Source organism: Chionomys nivalis, chromosome 7 (assembly GCF_950005125.1).
Source record: "Chionomys nivalis chromosome 7, mChiNiv1.1, whole genome shotgun sequence".
Classification (NCBI taxonomy): Eukaryota; Metazoa; Chordata; class Mammalia; order Rodentia; family Cricetidae; genus Chionomys; species Chionomys nivalis.
The window spans coordinates 95,258,599-95,284,533 of NC_080092.1; the positions used below are offsets into that span (position 1 = coordinate 95,258,599).

Consider the following 25,935-nt stretch of genomic DNA (forward strand, 5'->3'; position numbering starts at 1 on the left):
CCATGCTTCCTGCCAGGATGACAATGTTCTAAACCTTTAAAGCTATAAGAAGCCCCAATTAAATGCTTTCTTTTATAAGAGTTGTTGTGGTCATGGTGTCTCTTCACTGACTAAGTATCTAGAATACAAAGTTTCTTACTGATCTTTCGTTGACCTGTGACGTTATTGCCACTGTCCCTCAAGCGACCCTCCTGCCTCAGCCTCCAGAGTAGGTGTATAATAGGATTGTGCCTCTGCACCTGGCCATCAGAGAAATGAAAGGGGACCTGCAGGCTGTCTGGATCCCTTCTCAGGTTCAATGGCACTGCTACCCAGGAAAGTCACAGCCTGGAGAGCTCCAGGGCAAATGGAAGACATCTTTCTTTCTTTCTTTCTTTCTTTCTTTCTTTCTTTCTTTCTTTCTTTCTTTCTTTCTTCCTTCCTTCCTTCCTTCCTTCCTTCCTTCCTTCCTTCCTTCCTTTCTTTCTTTCTTTCTTTCTTTCCTAACCCTAACCCTTCTTTCCTTCTTTCTCTGTGTAGCTCTGGCTGTCTTGTAACTCACTTTTTTCCTTTTTTCTGGTTTATTCGAGACAGGGTTTCTCTGTGACTTTGGAGCCTGTCCTGGAACTAGCTCTTGTAGACCAGGCTGACCTCCAACTCACAGAGATCCGCCTGCCTCTGCCTCCCAAGTGCTGGGATTAAAGGCGTGTGCCACCATCGCCTGACTTAGAAGATTCATTTCCAAGACCAGGAGCCCTTCAGGGACTCTGGAGCTATTAATGTTGGGGGTCTAGGCCTAGAGATGGGGTTCATGGGAGCAGAGATCCCAGGAAGGTCTCACAGTGGGTACCACCCAGGCTGAAGCAGCAGAAACTTCCTCCCACAAGGCTGCCATCCTGCCCACAAGAGTAGTGACTAGGCGCCAATCAGAAAGAAGCCTGGCCCCAGGGTTTGAGGAAACCCGAGAGGTACAGATCTCACTCAGGCTGTCATGGGATCTGCGCCGCACCCGGTCTTCCTCCGCTGGCCTCGGAGTCCCCAGATTCTTTCATTTTCTCAGTAGCTCCAGGAACAGAACTAAGAGAAGTCAGAAACAAAACAGTTAGACACAACAAAAAGCAGAAGTGGGCGCTCAGAGACTGACCGTCCCCGACGGGTCTGAACTGTGGCGGGTCCAGCCTGGCCTGTGTGTGGGAGAAATGCCCCAGTTGGCCTCAGCTGTGTGGCTGCCCAAACTGCTGTTGCTGCTCCTTTTCTGGCTTCCAGGTGAGGAGGATGTTTGCCCAGGAGGGTTGGAGGCCTCAGGGAAATGCCATATAAGGTACCGGGAAAGTCACAGCCTAGAGAGCTCCAGGGCAAATGGAAGACATCTTTCTTCCTCTGTGCACCACACAGAAGTGGCCCCTGAGTCCTCGTCCTCTGTGTAAGGTGGAGGGCCAGATGTTCATACTGCTGGGTAAGGGGCCAGCATCTCGCTTTGCACTCAGCTGTCAGAACAAGGGACAAGTCATACACAGTGAGGGCTGGTGGCTGCCCTTGAGGGGTGCCGAGATGAATTTTGGATGGGTTAGGACAGGAAAGAGGAGGGCATAACAGGTGGTACCAGTATGTGGGGACAGGGGCTGTGCTGGGAGACCCTGAGAGGTACCTGTTGGTGGTGAGGTCTGTGAAGAGATTTAGTCAGCCTGTCCTTTTTTTTTCTCTCTTTTCTTTTCTTCCTTTCTTTTTTTGGTTTATTTTTTTATTATTATTTAATTAAAAATTTCCACCTCCTCCCACTTCCCTCCCCATCCCCCCACTCTAGCCCAAAGAGCAGTCGGGATTCCCTGCCCTGTGGGAAGTCCAAGGTCCTCCCCCCTCCATCCAGGACTAGGAAGGTGAGCATCCATACAGACTAGGCTCCCACAAAGTCATTATATGCAGTAGGATCAAAACCCAGTGCCATTGTCCTTGGCTTCTCAGTCAGCCCTTCTTGTCAGTCACATTCAGGGAGTCCGATTTGATCACATGCTCCATCATCCAGCTGGCCTTGGTGAGCTCTCTTTTTTGGTTTATCAAGATAGGGTTTCTCTGTGTGTCCCTGGCTGTTCTGGAACTCTGTAGAACGGGCTGGCCTTGAACTCAGAGATCCGCCTGTCCTGGGACTAAAGGGACCACTACCCCCTGCTAGTCTTTTTTTCTTTGAAGAGTTTTTTCCCCTTTTACTTTTGGGACAGGGGCTCACTGTGTAGCCCTGGAATTTACTATGTAGATTAGGCTAACCCTAAACTCACCACGATTGCCTTCCTCTGCCTCTAGAGTGTAAAGATAAAAAAGAAAAGCGAAGCGGGCAGATTTCAGTGGCCCTGCCACTAAGCAAACACACCACGCAGACTCAGCAGAGTTAGTGCGCGAGGTTTATTGGGGGAGGGGGAGAGGGCAAGGCCATGTTTGGAATGGGGACATGAGAGGGGCAGGCAGGAAGGCAAAAACAGGCGGAGACCTGGGAAGAAGAGCAAGGGATTAACTGGAAAGGCAAGAGAAGCAAGAAAGGAGCAAAAGGCAAGAGAGCAGGCTGCGCCTGGTGGGCACTTTGAGGGGTGCACATGTCGCATAGCTGGCTGTAGAAAGGCACCTGGTGACAAACGATGCCTTAACTGCTTTGGTGGCAGCTGCAGGCTGCTGCGGCAGAAACTAAGAGTGGGTGTGTGCCACTACATTCCACAAACTACTTTTCTTTATTCTTTGAAAAGTTCCTGGATGTGAACAATGTAGTTTGATCATATCCAGCCCTCATCCCACCAGCCCCCCCCCCCGCAACTTCCCCCAAGTCCATCCCAACTTCATATTATTATTGCCTTTCCAATAACCATTGAGTCTGACGAGCACGGCCTCTGTGCATATGGGTGTGGGGTTATCCACTGGGGCAGGGGCAATGTATAAATGACCACTCCCCAAAGAAAAGGAGTCTCTAATCCCAGCATTCTGGAGTCAGGCAGGCAGACCTCGGTGAGTTTGAGCCTCGTCTGCACAGTGAGTTTCAGGCCAGCCAGGGTTGAAAAACATTGTCTCAAAAAAGGGGGGGAGGGGGCTGGAGAGATGGCTCAGCGGTTAAGAACATTGCCTGTTCTTCCAAAGGTCCTGAGTTCAATTCCCAGCAACCACATTGTGGCTCACAACCATCTGTAATGAGGTCTGGTGCCCTCTTCTGGCCTTCAGGAATACACACAGACAGGATATTGTATACATAATAAATAAATACATATAAAAAGAAAGAAAGAAAAGAAAAGAAATAAATACAAAGCAAAATGTTCTGTTCTTGGCCTATATTGGTCATTTGTAGTTTCAAACCAAACAAGCAAATATTGGTTTTTTTTCTGAGTTTACACATTTGTAGAAGTTTGAACATCATCTAGGCTATTTTTCCTCTTATTTGTTCGGATTTTCTTCTTTTTTTATTCCCTTCAGGGTTTAAGGAGGTTTGAAGGTGCCATGCTAAGGGCAGAGGTGGAAGGTGCAAAGTCAGCCATCTGTGGTGGCAGGGAGCAGGGGGGCAGGAGAAGCATCTTTGAGGGCCGGGAAAGGCACAGGAGGGCTGGGAACTGGTGTTTACTTATTAAGCACTTCAGAACTGGGGGGATGTCTTAGTGGACAAAGTGAGAGGCTGCGTTTGGATCCCCAGCACCCACTTAAAAACTAGACTTGAGCCGGGCGGTGGTGGCGCACACCTTTAATCCCAGCACTCGGGAGGCAGAGGCAGGCGGATCTCTGGGAGTTCGAGGCCAGCCTGGTCTACAAGAGCTAGTTCCGGGACGGGCACCAAAGCTACAGAGAAACCCTGTCTCGAAAAAAAACAAAAACAAAAAAACAAAAAAAAAAAACCCCAAAAAACTAGACTTGATCTGTGTCTATATCCCCAGAGCTGAGGGTGCAGAGACAAGTGGAATTTCTTCTCCGCTGCAGGCATTGTACACGAGCCTACACTCAAACATGTATGCACATAAGTAAAAATAAAAGCAGAATCGGCGAGCGCTGGCTCCGTGGTTAAGTTCACTTACTGCTCTTTTCAAGGACCTGGGTTTGGTTTCCAGAACCCACATAGTGGCTCACAACCACTCCGGTTTCTGGGCACCTCATGCCCTAGTTTAGCTTCCAGGGGCTTCTGCATACATGTGTGGGGTGCACATAAACTCTCACAGATACACACAAACATGCATATATAATAAATAAACCTTAAAACAAAATCTTAAAAAGGCAGAACCTCAAAATCAGCAAAGTAAACCTAGGTGGAGAGAGCCAGCCCTCCCATTATCTGCCCACCCCCAACTCCCCTTCCTGGTCACAGGGTCATGAGGACTTTGGGGGAGCAGGGTATACAGCTGGCCACCGTCTTCTGCTCTGGCTCATATTCCTGTGGTGGGACCATGTGAGGGTGTGGCTAATTCTCCCAGGTCCTGAGATGCCCAGGACTGGCATGTTTGAAAACGTGAGGCCCTAGTGGGTATGAGAAACTGGGGGGGGGCATTAATGTTGAAGGAAGGAGCAGAGCAGAAGGGGAGGGTACCTGGGGTGATTGATCGGAGATGAGGGGATGGAGGATGGAACTTTTGGAGGACCTACACCCCATCCAGCTGTGAGGGTGCAGTATTGGTGCTTGTGTTTTCCAGGCTGTGTCCCTCTGCGTGGCCCCAGCACTGTGAAAGGTGCCGTGGGGGAATCCCTGAGTGTGCAGTGTCAGTATGAGGAGAAATACAAGAGCAATGCCAAATACTGGTGCAGAGGCTCGCTGCTATTGTGTACACGGATTGTCAAGACCAGACCTGGAAAAGAAGCTAGGAATGGCCGAGTGTCCATCAGAGATCATCCAGCCAACCTCACCTTCACAGTGACCTTGGAGAACCTTTCCCTGGAGGATACAGGCACCTACAAGTGTGGAGTGGATGTACCGTTTATCAATGGCTCCTTAGGTATTGATCACTCCTCGTGGAAGATTGATTCCTCCTGGGGGATTGATGACTCCTTCAAGGTTGAGGTGTCTGTGGTTCAGCTCCGAGGTAAGTCCCCTATAGCATCATGACAGCTGCAAAGTGGCAGGAATTTCTGGGGCAGGAATCAGCTTAGAGCCTGAGAGTACATTGTGTGTGGTGGGGGAATGGAGGGGAGGGACAGACAGGGACAGGGCAACAGTCAGGGTGGCACCCTGGAGTAGCTACATTCTGTGGGAAGGAAGGCGCTGGCTTGTCAGGGGATGGGAGGCAGAGAGAGCAGAGTGTGGCCAGGACAGAGTTCTGTGTCCTGTGGACTGACCCATGGAAACTAGAATCCAGGGGTGTGTTGGGGGCTAAGCAGAGGGTCAGTAGGGAACATATGGTACAGTGCTGTGTGCAGAGGGAGTTTTCATGAGTGACATGCCAGCTTTGCAGCTACTTCCGTTTGTCAGCATGTGGCTGAGAAAACAGACCTAGCGTGTGGTTTTGACTCAGGTGTGTTGGGGGTGGTGGCTGTGTTGTATGTGCAAAAGATCAGCTGATCTAGGAGGATACTCCATCCTGCTCCTTCGTTGGTGTGAAATCACCTAAAAAACAACCCACTGGCAGCTGGTTTGGGTGGTGAAGGCCTGTGATCTTAGCACTCAGAAGGCAGATGTAGGACGATCGCAAGTTCAGGGGCAGCTAGGGCTGTAAACTCCTTATTGAGATCCTGTCTCAAAACATAAAGAAAAAAAGAAAAGAAGGAAGGAAGAAGAGAGGGAGGAATGGAAGAAGGGAGGGAGGAAAGGAGGGAGGGAGGAAGGGAGGAAGGGAGGGAGGGAGGGAAGAAAGAAGGGAGGGAGGGAGCCATTGGCCAGTGTCAGAGTCTGAGGAGATTCGCTTGGTCTGATCTGTGGTTTTATCTCCAGAACCAATACCAGGGACACTTCCGGTGCCCACCAGCCTGGCCACTAGCCTAACTACCAGTCTGACCACCGAGGGTCCCACCCAAGGATCTGTGAAGGAACACCATGAGCACCCTAGGCCCCCAAGCTTGAGGTGAGGTGCCCTGGTCCCTGACCTAGAGGTAGCCACCCTAGTCATGTGGTCCCCTCAGGAGAAGGGGTTCCAGAACTCTGAGAGCTTGGGGTGAGAACCCTTGGTTCCTGACTTGAAGGTGGTGGCCTTTCTCCTTAGAGGGGCTTACGTAGGCATCATGGCCATGTGCTGCTGTCATACCCCATTGGCTAGACACTCCTGTGCCTTTGGCTCCAGTCCAGATAGGAGACCGTAGGTCACTTACCACCCTGGGCCTGCCGATGCTGAAGACAAGGAGAGCCCAGGCTGGGGAGGACCCAGAGTGTGATGGAAGGAGAGTAGCATGGAAGGGGCTGGTGACATCCGGACAGACATGGCTCAGGGCTTCATAGAATGTTCTCTTTCATACCTCGTCATGATCTTCATGTTACTGCATGTCTTAGTTATCTTCCTATGGCTGTGATAAATCACCACGACCAAGGCAACTTACCAGAGAAAGCGTTCATCTGGGGCTAGCGGTTTCAGAGGGTTAGAGTCCGTGACCATCATGATAGGAACATGGCAGCAGGGGGGCGGGCGTGGCGCTGGAAAGGTAGCTGAGCTCCTGTCGTGTGACACAGTCACAAGGCAGAGAGAGATAACTGGGAATGTTGTGGGCTTTTGAAACTTCAATGTCCACCCTCCAGGGACAGATCCCCTCCAACAAGATCACACCTCCTAATCCTTTCCAAGTAGTTCCACCAACTGGGGACCAAGTATTTAAATATATGAACTTATGGATGGAGCCTTATGGAGGACATGGACAGAAATCTCTACGCCATCACTAACTATTTCCAGGGTTCAGATGGTCCGCTCTGACCCTGTTGGGCGCTGCAAATGGATCCTGGAACTGAAGGGAGTTAGTGTGGATCCTATAGGCTAAGGGCTCTGGCCCCCTGCATTTCTAACTTCTAGCAATAAACATGATGTCATGTTGTAATAGGAGTGGCGGCGGGGCTGCGTCCCGCCACCCGGCTAGCTTTACCCGAAATAATTACATGGAAACTGTATTCTTTTAAACACTGCCTGGCCCATTAGTTCCAGCCTCTTATTGGCTAGCTCTTACATTTTGATCTAACCCATTTCTAATATTCTGTGTAGCACCACGAGCTGACTTACCAGGAAAGATCTTAACCTGCGTCTGTCTGGAGTGGGAGAATCATGGCGACTCACTGATTCGGCTTCTTTCTCCCAGCATTCTGTTCTGTTTACTCCGCCTATCTAAATTCTACCCTATCAGAGGCCAAGCAGTTTCTTTATTAATTAACCAATGAAAGCAACAGATAAACACAAGACCCACCTCCATCAATGTGATGATTTACAAATGTGTTGGCTATGTTCAAAGCTTTCCTGGGACACATGTGGCCTCGCTCCCAGGACTCAGGTACCATGGCTCGTCCCCTTCTCACTTTATCGCTGACTCCTTGGGTTCAGGAACTCACTAGAGTCATCACTGATGAAAATGGTTTTAGGATAAAAGATAAAGATCAGCCAGGCAGTGGTGGTGCACATCTTTAATACCAGCACTCGGTAGGCAGAGGCAGGCCGACCTTGGTGAATTCAAGGCCAGCCTGGTCTACAAATCGAGTTCCAGGACAGTCAGGACTATTTCATAGAGAAACTCTGTCTCAAACAAAACAAAACAAAACAAAAAACAAATAAACAAACAAATAAAAAAGATGAAGATCACAAGGATACAGCTGAAGAGACAACAAGGCCGGACTGGGAGAATCCTAAGAAGTGCCCCAGTACCATTTATCTTAGGTAGTGCCCAGGGTGCTTCACCACCAGGGGCCTCTGTGTGTCTCCACCAAGAACTCCCACTATCTCCTTTTCAGTTTTATTTATTTATTTATTTCCTTATTGGTTTTCGAGACAGGGTTTCTCCATGTAGTCCTGGTTGTCCTGGAACTCACTCTGTAGACCAGGCTGGCCTCAAACTCACAGAGATCCTCCTGCCTCTGCCTCCCTGCATGCTGGGATTAAAGGTGTGTGCCACCACCATTTGGCTCTTTTCAGGGTTTTTACTGGGGTCTTGTGAAACAAAGGCTGAATTGCTGGCATGTGGCTGAACTTGTCTGCAGCCCCTCCCCTCTCTGCAGGCTGGTGAGAGCCCCTGTTCTATGTGTGACCCCACACTGGGTCCTGGTGAGTAGCCTCATGCTGTCATCTCCCCTCTTAGCTATGGACAGGCACACATAGGCTTTTGACACTATGACACAACATTGCCATCTATACACTTCACACTCAGGAATCCTGCAATCAAGTTACAAAAACATCAGGGGGAAAAAAAACCACTTCCCCACCTCATCATATTTTAAGTAAATTTATAATTTGGTGTTGGGCTGTATTTATCACTACGTAGGGCCAAATACACGAGGTCCATGGACCGAGGTCTGGACACTCCTATAAAGTACCACTTATTTACAAACAACAAAGGTGCTCCTATTAGCAAACTCCCCAGCATCAGGCAGGAGTGTCCAACCTTTGGACATCGTGACATGATGTCATGATTTACAAATGTGTTGGCTATGTTCAAAGCTTTCCTGGGACACATATAGCCTCTCTCCCAGGACTCAGGAACCATGGCTCATCCCCTTCTCACTACCCCACACTGGAAACCTTCCCACAAGTTTTCTGCCAACCTAGACACAAAATGTGATTGCCAGACAAGGCAAAATGCAGGACCCAAGAATACTGCTTTTGGAGGCTAACCTAGAGATGTTCAAGGCTGGCAGAGCCTTGCATTGTTGGGTCTAACAGTGTGTGTGTGTGTGTGTGTGTGTGTGTGTCACAAGGAGATGTAAAGATAGATGTCTCTGTGCTGTTGACCTTTATACATTTTTTATAGTATATAAAAATATAGTATAGTATATATAATAATATAGTAGTGAATGCATTTAATTCCAACACTCAGATGGCAGAGGCAGGTAAATCTCTGAGTTTGAAACCAGCCTGGTCTATAGAGCAAGTTCCAGGACAGCCAGGGATACACAGAAAAGCCCTGTCTTGAAAAGCCAAAACCAAATAAACAAACAAACAAAAAAGCAAAACTGCAAACCAAAAACTCTATGTATGTATGCATGTATGTATGTGTGTATGTATGAATGTATTTTTGAGACAAGGTCTCACTACATAGCCTGGCCTGGAGCTCGCTGTATAGATCAGGTTGACCTTGAACTTACAAAGATCCACTTACCTTGCCTCCAGAGCACTCCCAGATTTATAAAATTTTATCGTTATTATCATGTGTGTATAATATATATGTGCTCACAACTTTCAGGAGTCAGTCCCCGCCATCTACTATGGGTTCTGGGGCTTGAACTCATGACCTCAGGCTTGCGTGACAAGTGCTTTTATCCACTGAGACATCTCATCAATTCCTTTAAAAAAAAAAAAAACGTTGACTACGGAGAAACCCTGTCTCGAAAAATAAAAAAATAAAAAAATAAAATAAAAAAAAAATAAAAAAAAACCATTGACTTTCTGTATCTGTTTTGAAAGTCAGGAGCTGGTGGTAGACGCAAGGGCTAGCGTGCATGAGGCCCTGGGTTCAATTCCCAGTCCTGAATAACTAACTCCCTCCCCTTCAAGCCTCCCGGTGCTGCTGTCCGTGTTAGCTCTTCTGCTGTTCCTGTTGGTGGGGACCTCTCTGCTGGCCTGGAGGATGTTCCAGAAGCATCAGTTCAAAGGTGAGTTAGCTCCCTGGGTCCTCTGTCCCTACACCAGGGTGGGTGGATTCCAGCCACAGTCTTTCGCCTTCAGTACTCTGTCCTCATTCATCAAAATGGACACCACGTGAAGCATACGCCCTCAGCCCTCAGGGCTCACACTCAAGTTGACCCTAGAGGGAGGGCCCCAGAGTTGTCCCTGTGTATAGTGGTTACATACTTCAGGAGATAGGTCCCTAGAGGCCTTTCTCTTGGGTCCTAAGTGGTTGTCCCATGGGGCAGTGTCTTCTTCCGTTTAAAACCTCCAGTGCCCTCCCATACTCTTGAGAGGCTCTCTGCAGGGCTGCTAGGCCTCCACAGTGCACCCTGCCCACCCTACTCCCACTACCTCCTCCCACTTCTTGTGACTTTTGGTTATGAGGCAGAAGCCTCAGCCCCCCTCTCTCTCCTGGGTTTACTCTGCAGGCTGAAACTGCCCCTGCTGGCCTTCCCTGGCTTACTCCCTGGTCTCCAAGCACTGCCCTCAGATTTCCTTTCCTTGGACTTTTACCTTGAGGGCTTCAGGCCCTCCTGGGTACCCCCTGCACCTTGGCTATTATGGTTCTTTTTGTACTAGATGCTTCTCAGCAGCATCCCTGGCTGCCACCTCATGTCCCTGTGCCCCGCTTCAGGCCTGGGCCGTGGCTGGAGGAGGTCCCCAGTCATTATTGGGTTTAGTATCTTTAGTCACGCAGGGACCCCGTGAAGCATCCTGGGGACCCGAAGTCCCACCCTCCCCGAGTTAAGATTGACAGACAGGACTTGCACAGGGTGTGCATTAGCAAGCATGTTCTCAACAAGCCCAGAACCGTGAGAAAGCACAGGGACTAAGGGACAAAAGGACGGAAGGACAGGGGTCTGGCCTCCACCAGGGGAGCTGCTGGCTTCCTTCCTATCCTGAGACTTCATGAGCACAGGGCCCTCAGGGTCATCTTTATTCACGTTCCTGGGGCTTCAGTGAGGGTCGGTAGCAGAAATGACCCAGCTCTGTCCTACACTGTCGTCTGGGCTGCTGTGTGCTGTTGGTGGTGGCACAGGGACCCCAGGCCTCAGACTTGTCTCTGACTGCTCCTGGAGGCTGCCCATGGGGCAGCAGCCACCTCAGAGCATCTTGGAACAGCAGGAGAACTGTTTTCCCTTTCCAATTGGACTCTCTGTCTCTCTCTGTCTCCCTGTCTCTCAAGTCAGGCTTTCTCTGTGTAGCCCTGGCTGTCCTGGAACTTATTCTGTAGTAGACCAGGCTGGCCTTAAACTCACAGAGATCCACTTGCCTCTGCCTCCCGAGTGCTGTGATTGAAGGGTCCTCCACCACTGTCTGGCTCTCCATTCTCTCTTGGGGGGCCTCCTGAGCTGCAGGCCTCATGTGGTTCCACTACCCACATGGGACTTTCCCAGCCTGGACAGCTCCAGTTCTGTGAGTTTCAGCACGCTCACTTGGGTGCCCTTTCACCCAGAAACACTGTGACCCCACAGATAGCTTCCCCTTTAGGAAAGATGCTAGAGAGTGCGTTGGCTCATGTAATCCCTGCGCGTGGGAACAGAGGCAACAGGATTGCGGTGAGCTCGAGGTCAGTCAGGACTTCATAGGGAAGACTCTGACTCAAGAAACAAACAAACAAAAAGAGAGGGTGGGGGAAGGATTCTGTAGGAAACCTAAGAAGTAAAAGCAACAAAGAGGAAAGAAATTATTTGAAGTACATGGTAAATCAAAATCCCATCTCTCAGAAAATCAGACACTGTATTAAAGGAGTGCGAGTTCCTTCCAGTCTTTTATCTATGTCTATGTGATTTCTTTAAATTTTTTTTCCCAAAACCAAAAAAAAGGAAGGAAGGAAGAAAGAAATAAAAAGAAAGAAGAAAGAAAATGTGGATAAAAATATTTATGGGTTGGACAGTAGTCCCTGCACTAGGGAGGTAGAGGCAGGAGGATCTCTGTGAGTTCAAGGCCTGCCTGGTTCCACAGAGCAAGTTCCAGGACAGGCTCCAAAACTACACAGAGAAACCCTGTCTCAAAAAAACAAAAACAAAACCAAACCAACAACAGCAAAAACCCTGTAAACAGAGGTGGAGCTTTTTCTTTTGTCCCAACTACCTGGTCCCAAATAATCACATAAAAGTTTATATTAATTACAGTATATATATATATATGTATATATATATATAATACTTAACTTATTACTAACTAGCTCTTACAACTTAAATGAGCCCATTTCTATTAATCTACATTTTGCCACGTGGCTTCATTCTTTAGCATGTCTTGTTTCTCAGGCGACACTCTCTTTGACTCTGCCCTTCTTCATCTTTTGATTTTCAGTTTGATTTTCCTTCTTAGGCTTATTTTGTCTTGTTATAGGCCAAATCAGCTTTATTACCAAACCAGCGAAAGTAATACATATTCACGGTGTACAATAGGATTATTCCACAGCATTTCCCCCTTTCTGTCTAAACAAAAGGAAGGTTTTAACTTTTTATTTTGTTTTGTTCGTCTTTTTGTTTTATTGAGACAGAGGTTCTTTGTGTAGCTTTGGAGCCTGTCCTGGAATTCACACTGTAGACCAGGCTAGCCTTGAACTCACAGAGATCACCTGCCTCTGTCTCCCAAGTGCTGGTATTAAAGGCGTGTACCACCACTGCCTAGCAGGAAGGTTTTCTTTTTTTTTTTTTTTTTTTTTTTTGGTTTTTCGAGACAGGGTTTCTCTGTAGCTTTGGTGCCCGTCCCGGAACTAGCTCTTGTAGACCAGACTGGCCTCGAACTCACAGAGATCCGCCTGCCTCTGCCTCCCGAGTGCTGGGATTAAAGGCGTGCGCCACCACCGCCCGGCAGCAGGAAGGTTTTAACATAGTAAAATTACATACAACAAAACAGTTATCAAGTAAGAATTACAGTTACAATATTTAGTCCATTTGTATTTGACAAAATTAGAGAAAATTTAATTATCTATCCTATCTTGATGAGTTTAAAGTCTTACATCAAATGTATCTTTTATCATAACTAAAAAAGACTATAACTATAATTATCTAGTCTTGAACTTCATCAAAGACTTGAGAAGAAAATAACATTACCTGAGTAAGCAAGAAGTACAAGTAAGCAACTTTCAAAAAATGTGAGAAATGACAGAAACAGCTGGCTACCTGGACAGTCACCGAAGGCTCCTATGCAATGCTGGGGCATCTATCTTTGCCCTACAGGCCTAACATATCTGACAGACTTTCCTATGAAGCAGGGAATTCTGAAAGACTTTCCTTTCTTGTCTTGGTAAAGCTCAGCAATAAAATAAAATAAAATAAAATAAAATTCCATGTTTTAATTATGTGTATATGTGTGTTAGGGTGGTGTACGTGTGTGTGTGTGCATGCACATGCAACACTTGAAGGTCAGAAGTGAGCATGCATCTCTTGGAGCTGGAGTTACTGGCAGTTGTAAGCTGATTGATGTGGGCACTTGGAACCAAATTCTGGTCCCCTGGAAGAGCAACCAGTGCTCTTAGCCTCTGAGCCATCTCTCCAGCCCCATGTGTGATTTCCTAGAGATCTTTCTTCATAGCCAGGCAAGGTGGCATGTCTCTGTACTCTCAACCCTTGGGAGACTGAGGCAGGAGGATTAGGAGAGTTTGAGAGCAACTTGGGCAACATAGCAAGACACCCCCCACTTAAAAAAAAAAAAAACTTCATGCCACTTAAACCTGTAATTTTACACTTAACATGTTATAGCATTTCCATTACTATTGAATGTCCTAGAAATCCCAGGCCTATGGTTGAAGTTTCCAAGGAAAGCCTTTCAGGGTATAGCATGCCTCTCTCCCTGCCCGCTTTTGTCTTCGGTTTCACCTCCTTCTCTTTCTGTCTCTAGCTGATAAGCATCTAGAAGTGTCCCAGAACCTCCGGCAGGTAAGACAGTTACATCGGGAGGTCGGGAGGTGTGTCAGAGTGGCTGGACTGGAAGAGAGTAAAAGGGTGCAGCCAGGGAATCCCTGGACTGGGCAGATGGACTTGTTCCAGAACAGGAGTACAGCCCTTGGAGATCTAGTGGTCAACCTCTTGCCCCAAGTTCTGTCCAGTCTGTCCCCCTCGGGCCAGGACAGTGGACTTGGATGAAGGGGGATCCTAGAGAGAACAGGGTGGGGGAGGCAGGGTGGTCACACAGTGAAGTAGGTGGGAAATGTCTTCAGAGGAGCAGGTGGGGAGGTGGGGGTGGGAGGGATGACTCCATGGATGGCACTTGACCTTCTGTAGGCTGCTGAGCAGAGCGAGTCCCAGTATGTGAATCTACAGCTGCACACGTTGTCCCTGAGGGAAGAGCCGGCACCACCAAGACAGGTAGAGGTGGAATACAGCACAGTGGTAAGTATGAGAGCCCGGTTCCCATGACACTGAGGATTCTGGGCCATGCAAGGGTACCACACAGGGGTCGGGGAGGACAGAGAGGCAACGGGACACTGGCTCAGGATGGCTATATAGAAGATGGGTCAGGTGGAGATGCAGTGAGGGTGGAGGCCCTTAGAAAGACCAGGTAGCTAGGAATAGGAAGTAGGATTACAGGAGTGGCCAGCATCTATGGTCTTGACAGTCAATAAATCACAATCTGCTATTTCTCCTAGTGTTGGTGCCTTCATCTCTTTGGTATCAATTCTTTAGACCCGCCATTTTACAGGCAGGGTCAAACAGAAGCTGAGGGAGATTTAAAAATCAAAGGCTTTCTAGGGAGACTCCCCACCCCCACTCCCCCAGGCTCAGAGCCCACTGAACCCTTCTCGGATGCCCTGAGGGATGTCATAGTTTGGTGGCAGGAGATGGATGACATATTCTGAAAAAGTGACCTTTCAGAATGACACATCTCCCTGAATGTGTCTGCTCTGGTCCCATTCAATCCAGGCTGCTGGTCCTGCTCCATGAAGGAAACAGGGAGGGGTTCTCTCCCACACCCATTCTGGATCACCCAAGCCATGACTTCTCCTCACTTGTGCCAGTATCTTTTTAAAAGTTATTCATTTAGTTTTATTTTACATGCATTAGTGTTTTGCCTGCATGTATGTATGAGGGTGTCGAATCCTCTGGAACTGAATTACAGACTGTTGTGAGCTACCATATGGGTGCTGGGAATTGAAACCAGGTCCTCTGGAGGAGCAGTCAGTGCTCTCAACCACTGAGTATCTTTTGAGAATGAGATGTGGGCAGGGACCTCAATGTCCTCATTTTAAGCAGCTGGCTGTCTCTGGTTCCTCAGATGATGCCATGTGTCTGCAAACCCCATCCCTTCACCACATGACATGTCCTCATGCCTTCCCAGTTATGGACCTGGCAATAGCCTGACATTGTTGGCGAAGGTATCTATGCCACCAGCCAGCTCTCAAATAACCACACAGCAACTTACTATTAATTATAAAAGCTCAGTTGATAGCTCAGGCTTATTACTAACTAGCTCTTATAACTTAATCAATATTTATCTTATGTGCTGTCACAGGGCTCATGGCTTGTCACCTCATTTTCAACACATCCTGTTCCCTCTGCATCTGGCTGGCGACTCCCCATGACTCTGCCCTTCTTCCTAGCATCCCTTCAGTCTGGCTCTCTTGCCTAACCTCTTCTTACCTAGCTACTGGGCAGTTATCACTTCATTAAACCAATGAGAGAAACACATCTTCACAATGTATCAAAAGATTATTCCACAGCCTGGTATCACCTGGTAGCTAATAATTGCAAATATATTAGGAGCTAACTTTGTTTTCCTTCTGGGACAAGTAAGCCTGTGACCAAACACAGCCAGTAAACCTTAGATCTGTTGTGTCATTGTGGCTACCTCGGCTGGCCACGGTTTAACCAGCATGGGGACTTCCCATTGTGGTTTCACTAGGTGGGTTGGTGAGTTCAGTTGTTAAGGCATATGTGTGCCCTTCTTCTCTTGGCCTGAATCTGGGGTCTCTTTCCTCAGGGATTCCCCCAGGAAGAGCTTCACTATGCATCCATGGCATTTGACTCAGAGAGGCAGGATTCTCACACCAACAGGAATTCCCCACGGCCGCCTCAGAACACAGAAGCAGAGTACAGTGAGGTCAGGAAGCCCAAGGGAAGGCCTCTCTGACCCTCACCTGTGACTCCCTGTCACCTGATCCTCTCAACGGTGACCACCACGTTCCTGACCTGCCTGCAGGCTGCTGCCCTCAATGTCATGAGCCTAGCTGGCTTCACTCAAGATGAGCAGGAACCAAGGCTCCATGGGGACAGAGGCTTGTTCCCACTGGCTCTCTTCTCTTAGCCTGCATTTCGTTCTACCTTTGAGTGTGGAAGACATAGCCGCTGAATCCCTTGGGGCTTTGGGAAGTGACATGGTTCATATAGAAGGACACTGGTGTTAGCTTTGTAGTGTCCACCCAGCAGGGATGTCGATGATCTCTGGGGAATGTGGAGAAACCGTGAAGAACCATGAGAATGCGAAGGAAGGGGGGTTGTGGAGGCGCGAAACACCAGCTCCCCCATCTCACAGAGAACCAAAGCCAAGCTCTGAGGGAGGAGCCTGGCCCATGACTCCGAAGTCAGGGGCAAGTTCCTCTGGACTCTTAGGTAAAAGATGAAATAAATCTTAGAATATCTTCTTAAAGGGAGAAGAAAGAAAACGATGTCTGTTATATGCCTATAGCCCCATATTAAAGCCCAGCTTTGAAATCAGAGGAGCCTTTGGGGTACAAGGGCTCGGGAAGGATGTGACCATTGGGCTGGAGAGAGTAAGTCATAACTGTTGTTCCCCGATGGAACATACAACAGTATTTTCTTACCAGCGTAATTTTAAACTTGAATCCAAAGCTGGCTGTGTTTCCAGCCCGCAGCAGCCACAGGGGCCTTGAAAACCACATCTGATGCAGTAATTTTTCTTAGAACTTTTCATATTGCTCCAGAAGCAACTTCAAGGCTAAGACCTCTCCAAAGAGTGGAGAGGTGATGGCTATTCGTGATTTCTTTAGATTTTTTTTTTTTTAAAGACAGGATCCTTTATAGCCCAGGCTAGCCTTGCTGTCTAGTCAAGGATGACTTTGAACGTCTGATCTTCTCATGTCTACCTTCCTAGTGTTGGGAATATCCACGCAGTGTGTACCACTATGCCCATTATTTGTGGTGCTGGGGAATCTAAACCTAGGGCACTCCCCAGCCTGGATTCTTTAGATTCTAGCTCATGCACCCCACCCGCCACATGTGTGTGTGTGCTTGCGGTATGCACACCCATGAGCCATCCCAGATACTTCCCGCGCTTCTTGTACTGATGTTCTGAGACACAAAAGGGGAAGAAACATACACATGCAGATGGTGCATGCCCAAAGCCATGCTTCACAGTGTCGGGGAAGTCTGGGGGGCAGTAGGGATTGTGGGGAGAGCTCACAGAGCACTGCTGTGCTCTCGGCTCTGTTCCAGGCCTCAGCCCCAAACCTACCAATGGCTCTTTCCACTTGAAAAAGCAGTGTGCCCTGGATTGTGCAGATAGGGCTCAAGAGACTTAAGGAGGAAATGGGGAAGCTGTGACCAAAAATAGACTGCTGGAACCACAAACAGCGAAGGCACGTAGGTTTAGTCCGGCCACTAAACTAGACTGCCAACTAGGAGGGGTGGGCAGGGAAAGGAGAGCCCTACTTCCTGGTGTGGGAAAGCCCAAGTGCCAAGCGCCCAGTGCCATGGTGGGAAGGCCCAAGTGCCAAGCGCCCAGCCAGAGGGCACTTAGTTTTCCTCCTAAGGACACGTCTCTTCCTTCATTTTCTTCTCCTCTCCCGGATCCTCTCTGTGCTGCCTAGGGCAGGTCAGCCCAAAGGCAGCTCTCATTCATTCATTCATTCATTCACTCACTCATTCACTCATTCATCCCTTCGTTCATCCATTTACTCAATGTATTCCATTCCCTCATTGCAGAGTGTTTGGGGACCTTCAGTAAACAGATGTAACAGATGATCAGAAATGTTGATGGGGTTTTCTGTCCTGCCCAGTTCCCACAGTCGTTAAGTCCCAAAGAAATCACACAGATTGTGATAAACTGATTGGCCCATTAGCTCAGGCTTCTTATTAACTCTTATTACTTACTGCCACACTCCAAGGTCCTGCCTGGTTCTACTGCCCAACAGGGGTTAAAATTCAGTCTCTGTTCTGACGGGCTCAACCAGGTGGAGACATTTATGAAGAGGATCATTGTGTATATTTATTTGATGACAATAACTGTCACCAAAGACTCTTTCCAAACCACAGCCTTGCACAAAAATCATGATGAATTTGCACAAAGAACCGCAGTCTTGCAGCAAGGCCATCCATCCAGGCGTGGGCCCAGAAGCTGCCTGCTCAGCCTCATGCTGACTCCGCCTTCAGTACTGATCTTTGCAGGAGGACCCGTGCTTCAACCCAGCTTCTGTAATCTCCCTCACCTTCCCGTTAACCCTCGCCTCCCTTTACTCTCTTGCTCTGTGGCACCTTGCATCCCTGTAGCACACACGGGCCATATTGCAATCTCATCACACCTGATAAGTTCTTTTCTTACCTGCTCAGTTTAGTATCTTCGTATTACACTACCGGAGACTCCCCCCAGAGGGAGGGTGTTCTGGCTGGTTTTATGTCAGCTCGACACAAGTCAGAGTCCTTTGGCAAGAGGAACTTCAGTTAGGAAAATACTCCCACCCGACTGGCCTGTGGGCAAGCCTGTGTACATTTTCTTGACCAGTGATGGATGTGGGAGGGGCTCAGTTGATTGTGGGTGGTGCCGTCCATGGGCTGGGGGTCCCGGGTTCTAGAAGAAAGCTGACTGAGCAAGCCACAGGGAGCAAATCAGTGGCCATCACTTCTTCATGGCCTCTGCATCCGCTCCTGCCTCACGCAGGCTCCTGCCCTCCTGAGTTCCTGCTGTGGCTTCTCTCAGTGACAGTCTGTGATATGGAACTGGAAGATGAAATAAACCCTTTCCTCCCCAGGCTGCTTTTGGCCATGGTGTTTTATCATAGCAATAGAAACCCTAAACTAAAACAGAGGGGGTTTGGAGTGTCCCTATCGGCCCAGGCTAGAGGGGGTTTGGAGTGTCCCTATCGGCAATTGCAGTTAACAGAATAATGAGCTGCGAAGATGTCCTTGCTTCAACCCCCAGAACCTGGGAATATATTTTAGTAAGTTACGTGATAGCATATAGATTTTAAGTGAGATGCTCTCTCTTTCTGTGTGTGTGTGTGCTGAGTGTGTGATGAGTCCGAATTACCAAGGTATATTCAATTGTATATAAGAGAGTGAAAGGGAGGCCAGTGTTAGCGCTGTTAACCAGAGCTGGCAGAGAGGGGGCGGAGAGAGAGATGCAGGAGGACTCAGGAGATGTAAAGTTGGGAAGATGCTGCACTGGTTTCCAAGATGGATGGGCGCAGGGGCCACGAACCAAAGAATTCAGGGCCCTCTGGCACCAGGAAAAGGCAAATGAGGGGTTCCCCCTAGAGGCCGTATGAGGAACGCACAGCCTGGCAACACCTTGGTTTGGGAATTTTGACCCAGAGCTATAAAGTCGTAAATCTGTGCTGCTTTAAGTCAGCCTTTATACCCGTGACTGTAACTACGAGCTGTGATCTTGAGTAGATACGCTGCTGGTCTGGTCAATAGGCCCAGCTAGAGGCAGGGTCCCGCAGACTGCGGTGCCAGTGCAGACCTGAACAGAGTGGGGACAGAAGTGGCCACAGGGAGGGCTCAGCAACAGTGAGAGACAAGCCCTCAGAGAGAAGCCTCAACATGTGTCCTCAAGGCTTGGGTATTGAAGGCTTGGCTGTCAGCTGTAGAATGCTGGAAGGTGATAGACCCTCAAGAGATGGCACCCAGCCCCTTCCTCTCGCTCGTCCTGCCCCTCTCTGTCATCGGTGTGCAGTTCTGCCTTGCACTCCCACCATGTTTTACTGTCCCTGGCAGGACTACCGGCGTGTGCCACCACGCCCACTTCTGATCACCTCTGTACGGCCCTACCTCCCGGTGCCATCACAGTGGCAGTTAAATTCAACCTGAGTCCCACTGTGGTGGCTCACACCTGTGATCCCCGGCAGAAGGACCATGGAGAGTCGGAGGTTATCCTAGGCTACAGAGTTGCACTGCAGGACAGCTGGGTTACTAGGGCCACTGTGAACAAAACAACATGAGATTAGATTAAGATCAAGAGAAAACAATGTACTCAAAAGCCATGATAAAGTGATAAAGCCGGGTGGTGGTGGCACAAGCCTTTAATCCCAGCACTCAGGAGGCAGAAGTAGGCAGATCTCTATGAGTTCGAGGCCAGTCTGATCTACAAGAGCTAGTTCCAGGACAGGCTTTAGAGCTACAGCAAAACTCTGTCTTAAAAAACAAAACCAAAAAACAAACAAATAAACAAACAAACAAAAGCCATGATAGGGGTCAGCGAGGAGGCTCAGCGGGTGAAGCACCTGCTGCATATGACCACACTGACTCGACAGAGTTATCCTGTGACCTTCACATGTGTGCCGTGGCAAGTGTGTGCTCCTCATGTGGTCCACACACACAAATAAAAAGATGTGATAAGTTAGAACTACATAAGGCTGCTGCACAACTATTTGGAATAAAGTTATTTTTAATAAGTAGAGAGCACACTTTAAAATAATGCAAAGCACATTTAGATACACCCATCTATATATACACATATACATAAATATGCATATATTTAAGACAGCATCTCACATAGCATAGGCTAGCCTCAAACTTGCTATACAGCTAAAGATAACCTTGACTTTCTGATCCTTTTGCTTCCACATGATCTACCATGACCAGATTTGTTGGTTTATTTTTTTTTCCAATGTTGAGTTCAAACCCAGGGTTTGGAGCATGCTAGGCGAATAGTCTAACCACAGAGCCACATCTCTGGCCCCATATATGCTATGGTTTTATATTCCTGGCAAAGGGCTGTAGGTGTGTTTATAGCACATGGTAAACCCACAAGTGGTGATGTGTGCAGCAATGACAGACAGCTCCGGCATCACTAGGGGAAAATGATTCATCTCATGACATTCTTTTAGGTCCAACATTGCATATGTGGCCTGTCATTGACTCAATGTGGTTATGTGGCTTGTGACGGTACCAGGTCATTTTGCACAGATACATATAGATGTGGTCCACACGTTCCTGCTCCTCCAGCCACGTAGATGCCAGTCTTCCCATCCCCAGCTCCTCTTCCTGTCCCTAGTGTTGTCATGCCACATCAACCTCAGAGATCATCTTACATTCTCAAGTAAGTACAACAGCACCATCCCATAATATTCCACAGCATGGCTAGACTAGATGAGCGTTCTACCACCGAGCTACATTTAAAGTAAGCCACAGCTACTTTATAGTACTTACTTTCTTACTTACTTTCAATTCTTAGCTAAATTCAGGAATCTCTGGACCAGGCTCAGTGGTAGGTTAGACTCCAGGAAGGGCTGTTGCAATGTCACCTTTGCTTTTAAAAAAATTAGATGATTTTTTAAAAAATTTTTTATGGTTTATTTAGCTTTATTTTATGTGCATTGGTGTGAAGGTGTCAGATCCCCTGGAACTGAATTTTCAGACAGTTGTGAGCTGCCATGTGGGCGCTGGGATTTGAACCCGGGTCCTCAGGAAGAGCAGTCAGTGCTCTTAACCGCTGAGCCATCTCTCCAGCCCCCAAATTAGATAATTTTATGTGGGTATTTCACCTGCACATATGTCTGTGTACCACTTGAGTGCCTGGTGCCCAGGGAGGACAGAAGAGGGCGTAGGATCCTCTGGGGCTGGAGTTGCAGATGGTTGTGAACTCACGTGTGTGCTGGGAGTCAAACCTTGGTCCCCTGGAAGAGCAGCCAGTGCTCTTAACTGCTGAGCCATCTCTCCAGCCCTCTTCTCTTTTTTTCTACAATTCAGGAGAAGCCTTTCTCTTGGCTTCTTGAGAGCCATCTTGGGTGTGAAATGGAACGCATCACAGGGTGCCTGGCCTTCAAGTTCTCAACTATAAAATGGGGGTGGGGAATCCCTATAACTCTTCATATGTTTGCAGATAGCAAAGTCTGGAAGTTACATTACAGCAAGAATATATGTAACCCATAAAATATTGCTTCTTCTGCGGAGTTCAGTCGGCTGTCCTGTATCCTTGCTCCCCCAGTGCTCCCAGCACACCTGCCCCCGCCTCCCAACCCATCTCTGTAGATTCTTCTCACATTGATGATGCTGTGCAGTCAGAGCATAAGAACGAAAGATCTGTTCACCCTAGACCATCACCTGGTGTGGGATGCAGGATTTGGAGGGAGCCCCTCTTCCCTAAGGAAGCTGCCCCCCAGGCACACGTGTACACATGCATGCACGCACACATACCCGCACGCACGCACATGTGCACAGTGCAATTAAAACTCTGGTGGGAAACTCTTCTGAAATGCCAACTGCTGTGGTTCTGAGGTGCCTTTCTAAATCCAGTCCCCTCAGCCTACTGCAGTCGTGGCTCATGGCAGAGCTGTCTATTTCGCTTGCTCCTTTGGGGATGAATAGGCTTCAGTCACACTGTGGAAAGCTTTAACAGCAACAAAAGATCTTGCTCTTTGTTCTTCCCAGAACAGCAACCTGGGAAGTGACTCCGGCACTCTTGAGGCTTAGCAGTTAACAGCAACAAGCCCCACATTTTGTCATTTTCTCTCTTCCTTTTTCTTGTCTTTTCTCTGTGAGACGATTTCACCATGTACCTCTGGCTCATCTGGAACTCGCTATGTAGACCAGGCTGGCCTCAAGCTCAGAGATCTGCCTGCCTCTGCCTTACAAGGACTGGAACTAACTTTATTTATTTATGTGCACGTCTACACACATGGGAGCACACACATGTATGCATGTATGCGTGGAGGCCAGAGGACATCCTCAGGCATCATTTCTCAGGTACCATCCATCTTCTTCTTGAGCAGGCGAGGCTGGATGTCCAGCAAGTCCCAGGGATCCCCCTGTCCCCTCCTGAGCACTGGGATTACAAATGGGTGCTAAAACGCCAATTTTTTTTTTTTTTTGTGATTTCTAGGAATGGAACTAGGGTGCCATGCCCTTTACTAATTGAGCTAACTCCTCAGCCTGATGGAAGGTATTCTAAGTTAGTTCTCAACCTTCCTAATGCCGTAACCTTTTACTATAGTTCCTCACTTTGTGGTGACCCCCATCGATAAAGTTTTATTTTGTTTTTAAGATTTATTTGCTTATTATGTATACAGTGTTCTGCCTGCAATGTAAACTTACAGGTCTGAGGAGGGCGCCAGATCTCATTACAGATGGTTGGGAGCCACCACGTGGTTACTGGAATTGAACTCAGGACCTCTGGAAGAGCAGCCAGTGCTCTTAACCTCTGAGCTGTCTCTCCAGCCCCCATAAAGTTATTTTTGTTGCTACTTCATAACTGTAATTTTGCTACTGTTATGAATTGTAATGTAAATGTTTTTAGAGATTGAGGTTTACCAAGGAGGTCACAACTCATAGGTTGAGAAACGCTGATATAGATAGGCCTTGTCCAAGGGAAGGAAGGGCCTGAGGAACACATTTCTTTTTCTTTTCTTTTCTTTTCTTTTCTTCTCTTCTCTTCTCTTCTCTTCTCTTCTCTTCTCTTCTCTTCTTTCTTTCTTTCTTTCTTTCTTTCTTTCTTTCTTTCTTTCTTTCTTTCTTTCTTTCTTTTTTTTTTTGACTTTGCACTTCAGTAATTCATTGGGCCGCCCCCAGCGTTGGTTTGCAGAGCTGATTCCACCTTGGGCCAAATCGGAGGAATTAGACAGTCATATGTCGCCACACTGTGGCGGTGGCGAGAACCGCATGTGTTTTGCTCTAGCTGGCCAGCCAAGACAAGGAATTTTGTATTTTCTGGGTCCTGCGGCTGACAAGGGGAAGAGCTTGAATTAAGGGAAGGACAGAAAACCCTTGCTTGGCACTCGACTCCCTTGCCCTTCCCTTGGTGTGGAAAGAGAAGAACCCCAAACTTCCTGATCACGAGTTTTCTTGCCGTGCCCAATCACACAGTCTTGATTCTCTAAGTTTTCAGCAAGGGCTGCCCCTGCCCCTGTGGTGGGTATAGAAAATATGGGAACAGACTGATAGACAGTGAGGCAAAAGACACACAAATCTTTTATTTTGATTTTTTTTTCTTTTGAGACAGGGTTTCTCTGTGTAGCTTGTCCTAGAACTCGCTCTATAGACCAGGCTGGCCTCGAAGTCACAAAGATCCACCTGCCTCTCCCTCTTGAGTGCTGTGATTACAGGTGTGCACCACCACCTGGCTTTTCATTTGTCTTTTGAGACAGGGTTTCCCTGTGTTGCCCTAACTGTCCTGGAACTCTAGGCCAGGCTGGCCATGAGCTCACAGAGATCATCCTGCCTCTGCCTCTCGACTGCTGGGATTAAAGGTGTGAACCACCACCACCTGGTTTATTTTAGGTTTTTGATACAGGATTATGGCCTCTACTTTGTCAGGTAACAAAGGATGGCCTTGAGCTCCTGATCCTCCTGCCCCCACCTTCCAAGTGCTGGGTTACAGGTATGTGCTGTTATACCCAGTTTTATGTGGTGCTGGGGCTAGAAGCCACGGCTTCCTACATACCAAGGAAGAACTCCGTCGTCCAAGACCATCTGAGTGCCAGGCCGGGAACGCAATGCCCAGTGCCCTGTGTTGTTACCATTGCCGCCCAGACTCTCTTTCGAACCTGGATTCCTTCATGTACAGTCTCCTTGCTGCCTGTTCGAGGCTCTTCCCTGCTTCCTTTGGATCAGACTCTACAGTCTGGACCACCCGGCACAGCAGAGTCCACGAGATACGTGTGGGGCACAAGCAACTGCCAAACCAGAGTTCTCACCTGTCTGGGAAGGAGAGTGATGTGTGGGAATGGCAGAACCTATGGGCACAGGTCAGTGGAGGTGTCAAGAGGGATCACCGACCGAAAATAGCCTCTGTTTATGTGACTCACTTCCCTTCCTTCTCCCTTTCACCCAGCCCTTCCTTCTTCCTACTAGAAAACACATACATGGTTTTAGGTGGTGACGCAGTCTCAAAGTGACCTAGAGACCAGTTTCTGCATGGATGTCAAAACCATATGAGGAAATACGGTATGAGTTTCAGAGATAAGGACACCCTGGTGCTGGGTATAGCGGCCCACACCTGTAATCCCAGCACTTGGGATCAGGAGTTCAAACTTATTCTTGGCTACATAATTAACCAAGGAACCAGTGAACATAGGGACAGGCTTCCTCCTGAGGTGGAGGTGTCACGGTGGCTTCCTGAAGGTGACTCTTGCGGGGTGAGCAGAGTCACCTTCACTTATAAAAGTGGAAGTGGCCCAGTGGCCTGAGAAAGCCGTCTAAGTCAATGTGTGTGCAAAGAAGGTGTGTGCTACCTACTCTCAGAACCCAGGATGTGGGGAGTGCCGAGAAACCAGACCAGACAGTAAAGACCAGCTCACAGGACAGCTGGGGTGGCATGGGGTGGCATGTACCTGCTTAGATTTTTATTTGTAAATGATATGAAGGCACTGGGAATTTACTTTTAATGTTCAAAACTACAGAGGAATATTCATTGTAGAAAAATCAGAAAAGAGCCTAGATACATGGCTCAGCAGTGATGAGCACTGCCTGCTCTCCACAAGGCTCTGGAGTTATTCCCAGCATCCACACAGTGGCTCACAACCATCTGTAACTGCAGCTCCAGGGAATCTGACGCCCTCTTCTGGCCTCTGAGGACACAGCACACATGTGGTGGACTATGCATGCAGGCAAACAGTCAGACACACAAAATGAAGTAAAAGTAAAAAAACAAAACAAAACAAAAAACCTCAATGCTGGAAAATAGAGAAGAAAAGAACCGATCCACACCCTGCTCCTTGAGACTTAAAACACCTTTTCTGTATCTTTTGAAACGGTCTCTATGCTGTTGACTTAATTACAGCCGGCTACAATGACTCACCCCTGTAACCCCAGCACTTTGTAAACTGAGGTAGAAGGATTGCTGCAAGTTTGAGGCCAGCCAGGTCTAAAGAGCGAGATGCTGTTTCAAAAAGCAAGCAAACAAGCAAAGAAACAGACAAAAGAATAAGCAAGCCTCTTAGTTACCATGCCCTCTTCTCAGGCCCCCATTCTCACATTCCCGCCCCCATTTTCTATCATTCTCTCCTTCCCTAGCTTGTATGTTAGCTATTCGCAGGACTCCAGATGTTGCCATGACCCCAGGGAAGGGGAAGTGAAGAAGGTAAACAAGCGTCCTGCTC

General features: G+C 48.1%; 1 protein-coding gene across 1 annotated transcript; it reads left to right on the forward strand.

Annotated features, from left to right (window-relative positions):
- Positions 1-905: 905 nt before the first annotated feature.
- Positions 906-16,534, forward strand: Cd300a (CD300a molecule). The gene is given in 8 exon segments (XM_057775460.1): positions 906-1,245; positions 4,626-5,012; positions 5,858-5,987; positions 9,600-9,697; positions 13,566-13,603; positions 13,949-14,056; positions 15,645-15,773; positions 15,775-16,534. Coding segments are annotated over 8 exon segments (990 nt in total). The 5' UTR covers positions 906-1,178; the 3' UTR covers positions 15,808-16,534.
- Positions 16,535-25,935: the final 9,401 nt, after the last annotated feature.